The following is a 6763-nucleotide window of genomic DNA, read 5'->3' on the forward strand; positions in this document are numbered from 1 at the left end:
TCTTAATAAATTTTAAATTATAAATTTAAACACTAAAATTAATTAAAATTAATTCTCTATTTTTTTATAAAAATAAAAACTGTTCCGTCCTGAATGATCCGAGGAGTGTACTTGTCCTTGAGATCTGCTTGGCCTGGACGAACTTATACGTCGGCCGGGGTAGGCGCAGTAAACGATCCTCGGATATCTCTGAAATACGGCGGCGGGAGTACCTGCAAAAAGCACTCCGACGCTCAAGTAAGAATATGCGCTGATTATAGAAAGAAAATATAATGATTAAGAGCAAAAACTGTGTCCTCCTGATGGGTTATGTTTTCTATGTTTTATAGGCGAGTAGGGTGGAGTGACTCCGATGTTTATGGTTGAAGTGGTTATTAGTATCTTTCTGTTGCGAGGAGTTACCGCTCATTCAATTTAGTGGATTCTGTTGTTATGGGTCATTATTGGAAGATAAGGTTGACTCAGCCAAAAGATACTGCGGCCGAGATTATAGGTCGGTTTCAGTTTCGAGAGTCGTACACATCAAAAACTAAAGAAAAAGTATTAACTGCTGACGTTTCTCTATTATTAAAAATTCAATTAATTATTTTCCTTCTATTCTTAAAAATATGAAAAAAAGAAAAGATATTTCAATGACTTTCTTTAAATATCATTTTTAATATTCGCATTTGAGGCATACCTCACACTTGATTAATAAAAAGGAAAACATCGGGAACCAAGTTCTTTGTAGCTTAATTTGTTCGCTCGTGCAGTGAAGGGTTATTTTGCAAATTCAAATTGTAGGGACACCCTCTAATAAAGTTTGATGAGTCTAATTCTTCGCTTCCATAAAATTTCTTTTGCATAGGTTTCGAATACGGCTTTCTTTTATATATTTCTATATTTTTTTTTAGATTTTAGATTATTTTTTTAATAATTTTAAATATTTTTTTTGTTTTTAAATGCTCTTTTTCAATATTTTTTTGTGTCATTTTGTTAGATTTTGAATTTTTTAAAAATGATCTTGAATATTTCTTTTTTGTTAAGTTTTGGATATTTTTTCGTTATGTTTTGAATTTTTTTTATTTGATTTTGATTTTGATATTCGTTTTACAATAATTTTAAATTTTTGTTTTTATTTGGTTGTAGATATATTTTAGATTTTAGATGGTTTTCTTATTTGATTTAAATATTTTTCATAATAATTTGAATTCATATTCTTTTTAAAAAATAAAAAAATAAAAAAAAATTACCCAACTTTGCTGTTAGTTTTTTTTTCGTTAATGAACTTGATATGGTCGTCACACCTACAAAGCTCGGCGTTACACGTTACACTTCAACCATAACTCGGCAATATACGTTACAAATACGGCCTTCATGAGTAATAACTCGGCAAAACCGACGTTATGGATTCAAACAGCCGAGTAAAAGGCAACATAATGACCAAATACGTTATCAATCCTCACAAAGACAGACGTTGAGGAAAGAACCGTTACTGATAGAGAACCGACCATATAAAAGCAAGGTAAAAGTATCTTTTTCATATACTTCTTACTTGAATCTCATACTAACTTAAGCATTGGAGTGCCTTTGCAGGTACACTCCACCCTCTTTTCCTCTTCATTAACCACGCTTCCACACGTTGAACGGAAAAGCTCGGAGTTGGCGAACTAGCAGCATAGCCTTCCTAGGAGATAGCTCGGCAGATATCTCACACGAGGAGCCGACCTATTCCACAGGCAAGAACAATTAGCGCCCACCGTGGGGTCGAAGAGATAATTTTTTTCTCTTTTGGTCTTGATTCATCCGCCTGCACCTATAGCTGACGCGCTGCCTCCTACCCCATCCGAACTTCTCCAAATGGTGACCGAGAAAGGCGGGGACATACCAAGATACAAAACACGTCGACAAATCTAAGTATTACGCCTTCCATCAGAAGCACGGCCACACAACCGACGAATGTGTCGTCGCCAAAGACCTACTGGAACGATTGGCTCGGCAAGGGCACCTTGACAAATATATTGGAGGACATATCCAAAAACATACTCCGACCTCTGCGGGCAATAATGCATCCGAACAGGCAAGCCGAGGAAAGGACAAGTCATCCTCAACCTAGTATGACCAGCCGTGAGGCGTCATCAATTGTATTTCAGGAGGAGGTGCAAGTGGGGGCTCATCCAACTCGGCTAGGAAAAGATCTTTCAGAACAATATACTCGGTAGAAGGAGCGGAGCAGAACGACCAACTAACCCCTCAATTCCCCCAAATGACATTCACACAAGCAGATTTCAAGTCCAATATTCAAAATTTAGACGACCCCGTAGTCATCACAATTCAATTGGGAGATCTACTAGTAAAAAAGGTACTCTTAGATCCAGGGAGCAGCGCTGACGTTCTGTTTTATTCTACATTCCAGAAAATAAAGCTAAGCGACAACAACCTGCAACCAACAGGAGGAGACCTTGTCGGTTTCTCAGGTGAACGAGTCCCAATACTGGGATCAGTGTGGTTGAGAACCACATTGGGTGAGTACCCCCTATCTAAAACACATGATGTTCAATACTTAGTAGTAGATTGCTTCAGCCCATACAACCTTATACTTGGCCGACCATTCTTAAACAAGTTCGGCGCAATATTGTCCACTCTTCACCTTTGTGTCAAGTTTTCCATGCAGGACGAACATATCGTAACCATTCATGGAGACCACAAAGAATCACGGCATTGCTATAACATCGGCATGAAGTTTCAAAACGGTCCAAAACAACCTCAAATCAACAACGTCCTCAGCACAACCAGCAGCTCGGAACTCACCGATCTAGACCCTAGAGCGGACTTCCTTGAATGACCCACACCAACATGTGAGCTACGGAAGATACATTTCAACAACGATCCTAACAAATACACCTTTGTAGGTACAGCAGTAAGCAAGGACAAGCTAGCTGCGATAGAAAATTTTTTACAAGTAAATGCCGAATTATTTGCTTGGACACCCTCTGATATGCCCGGCATCGATCCCAAATAATTAGCCACAAGCTGGCTATCAACCCTTCTGTCCGACCAATCCAACAGAAGAAGAGAAACCTCGGCGAAGAAAAGAAACGAGCATCATTAGAGGAAACTCAGAAGCTGATTAATGCCGACTTCATCAGAGAGATTAGATTCACCACCTGGCTCGCCAATGTCGTTATGGTAAGGAAACAAAATGGTAAGTGGCGCATGTGCATCGACTTCACTGACTTAAACAAGGCATGCCCAAAGGATTCTTATCCTTTACCATCCATTGACTCTTTGGTGGATAACGCCTCTGGCTATGCCACCTTAAGTTTCATGGACGCGTATTCGGGCTATAATCAGATACTTATGCACCCTTCTGATGAAAATAAAACGGCATTCATCACTGAATTTGGTAACTATTGTTATAAAGTTATGCCTTTTGGACTAAAGAATGTAGGGGCGACCTATCAGCGTCTCATGGATAAAATCTTCGCTAAACAAATCGGCCGCAACATAGAAGTCTACGTTGATGACATGGTCGCCAAAACTAAAGTCGGCCACAGCCACATCAGTGATTTAGCTGAGATCTTCGGCCAGATCCGATCTTACAATATGCCTTTAAATCCCGAGAAATGTGCTTTCGCCGTCGAAGGTGGCAAATTCCTCGGTTTCTTACTAACAAGTAGAGGTATCGAAGCAAATCCTGACAAGTGCCGAGCTGTTCTGGAGATGGCAAGCCCGAAGACAATAAAGGAAGTACAACGCTTAACAGAGAGACTTGCTTCCCTAGCAAGATTCGTCCCATGTTTAGCCTTAAGATCTATTCCTTTTTTCCAAAACATGAAAAAGAAAACTACTTTCCACTGGAATGACGATTGTGAGCAAGCTTTCGCACACCTGAAAACAACTCTCTCACAACTGCCGATTCTACAGAAACCCTTGATAGGGGAAGACCTATATTTATATTTATCAGTTTCTGACTGGGCCATAAGCTCTGCTCTTGTTACAGAAAGGGACAAAGTTCAACATTCAATTTACTTCGTCAGCAAAACACTACAGAACGCTGAAATCAACTATCCGAGAATAGAAAAACTAGCATTGGCATTGCTATTTTTGGCAAGACGGCTCCGACTTTATTTCCAAAGCCACGTGATCCATGTTCGAACCTACCACCCACTACGTCAAGTACTGCAAAAACCAAAAATCGCAGGCAGGCTTGTAAAATGGTCGGTAGAATTACCTGAATTTGACATCAAATACCAAGCTAGAGGACCGATCAAATCTCAATTCCTCGCCGATTTCATAGGAGAGTTAACAATGCCCACTGAAGACGACCATAAAGTACAATGGACATTACATGTTGATGGTTCATCTAACACTCAAGGATGTGGAGCAGGCATCCGATTTGAGGGCAGTGATGGATTCATCCTGGAACATTCAATACATCTATCTTTCAAAGCCAGCAACAACCAAACGGAATATGAAGCCCTCGTCGCTGGACTCCGACTTTGCTTAAATCTCCAAATCTCCAGTATTAAGGTATATTGCGATTCGCTTCTAGTAGTACAACAGGTAAATGACCAATTCCAGGTAAAAGATCCACTCCTTTTTAAATATCTCAAACTCGTAAAAGATTTATGTCTCAAGTTCAACGAATTTGAAATAAATCATATACCACGGGAACAAAATCGCAGAGCGGACATTGTTTCCAATCTCGATAGCACACAAGCCGACTTATCTATGTTGCACCAATCCACAATAACATCTCCAAGTGTTACTCTAACCAATGTTGTGAGTGTTACACAGGAAACAGATTGGCAGACCCCTTTTATACATTATCTGCAAACAGGGAACATACCAGACAACATCAAAAATGCAAAATGATTTCATCGGCAAGCTTCCTTTTTCACTCTAATAAATGGCTCCCTGTATCGTCGAGGATACTGCCAACCACTCCTGAAATGCCTCAACAAAAATGAAGTAGAAATAGCATTAGCCGAAGCTCATGAAGGAATCTGCGGTACCCACACAGGAGCTCGAAGTTTAGCTTCCAAAATCCTCCAAGCGGGACTGTTCTGGACATCCATCAAAGAAGATACCAGCAATAAAGTAAAGACATGTAACAATTGCCAAAAGCATGCGCCACTGATACACACCCCAGCCGAACAGTTACATTACTCGGACATTAGCTGGCCCTTCAACCACTGGGGGCTCGACATTCTCGGCCCATTCCCAGTGGCACTAGGTCAGGTAAAATTTCTCGTTGTCGCAATTGAATACTTCTCAAAATAGGTGGAAGCCCAACCTTTAGCTAAGATTACTTCACAAAATATGACATCTTTCATTTGGAAGAACATTATCTGTCGATTTGGTCTCCTTACAAGTTTGCTAACCTCAGCGGCAATTGCAGTTTTCTCCTTATTTGAGGAAGACACTTCTTTTTCCATATTCTTGTTCTTGAACCTGGACCTTAGGGATGCAGCTGAAACACTAGGATACTTACCCCCTGCATAAACATACAAAAAGAAATCAGCAACATTTTAAGCAAAAATAAAGCACACAAAATAACAAAACTCACCCAAATATTCTACAACCGAATCCCTATTTTCCTCCCACTTTAAAATTTCAAACATAGATATTAGATCCTTCCGATCAATTTGCTCCACCAGGAACTCAATAATGCACACATTCCTCGGAGTTATCACCTCGGCTCCGAGTATATTTTGAGGCTCCGAGCACCACCACAGTGGAAACCTCTCAGCTACAAACTCGTCCATATAAAAAGGGAATTGATTCTCCACACTCCTCACTTTCAGATACATTTCTTTGAACTCTTTAAAGGAAGATTTATACAACTTGAAGATACCAAACCCAGGCGTACTATTTAGATTGACCCATCCCCCCTTCCAAACTCCTTTAGCTTGAAACAAAGAAAAAAACAAATCCACAGAAGGTCTCTCCTCAAGAAACTCCATAAGTATCTCAAAATATCTCAAGAACGCCCACCCATTAGGATGCAGCTGTGATGTAGCACAATTTAGTTGTTTCAGGATTTGGCACTCAAAATCAGTAAAGGGTAACTTAACCCTCAGTTCCTCCAAAACACAAGTATGCATGTAAAAATACTCAAACCCTTGACCCCGGTGATAAACCCTATCTTCCACACTACACGGCAACAACTCCACCTGCACCCCAGACCCAACCCTCACAACCTTACCAACATCAATCTCCTTAACAGCAGCTTCATCACAAAATAGAGATACCCGAGACTTAACATCTTCACTAACCCAGTCATAAGTCCAATCAATACTCTTCTTTTTATCCTTCTCAAAACCCATAAGAGAACCCAGAAAATGAAAATAACAGAAGATGAAGGAAATGAAAAATCAGTAAACGATACAAAGAACATGCATACCTCTTTTACTCATACTGTTTCGAAGGTAGCAAGACCAAGGGTCAGGGGCAACCAAATTGAAACTCAACTCAAACACTCAGTCACATCAAACGGTACAGTTTGTTTTGGAAACGTAAAAACCATTTAATAAACAGAACATCTTTCTCTCTCCTCACTAATGGCTTGACACGACTCCCCGCTTTCCCCACTAACTTCCCTCTTTAATGAAGAACGTTGAACTGAGGGCTCCATAACTAATCAATTTAACCGAGCTATAACTCATCAAGAAGCTCAACCTGCTTCATTAAAAATCTTCAGTCTAAACTTGGGGGCTGTGATATGGTCGTCACACCTACAAAGCTCGGCGTTACACATTACACTTCGACCATAACTCGG

At 40.1% G+C, this 6763-nt stretch overlaps 1 protein-coding gene across 1 annotated transcript; it reads left to right on the top strand.

The window, feature by feature from the left end:
• Positions 2246 to 2824, top strand: LOC107611697. Its single transcript, XM_016313597.1, has one exon. The coding sequence runs from the start codon at positions 2246 to 2248 to the stop codon at positions 2822 to 2824; it is 579 nt and encodes a 192-aa protein (XP_016169083.1).

Source organism: Arachis ipaensis, chromosome B08 (assembly GCF_000816755.2).
Source record: "Arachis ipaensis cultivar K30076 chromosome B08, Araip1.1, whole genome shotgun sequence".
Lineage (NCBI taxonomy): Eukaryota > Viridiplantae > Streptophyta > Magnoliopsida > Fabales > Fabaceae > Arachis > Arachis ipaensis.

Excerpts from the sequence above, each read along its gene's own strand:
- LOC107611697 (XM_016313597.1), top strand. The coding sequence starts at position 2,246 with ATGACATTCACACAAGCAGATTTCAAGTCCAATATTCAAAATTTAGAC.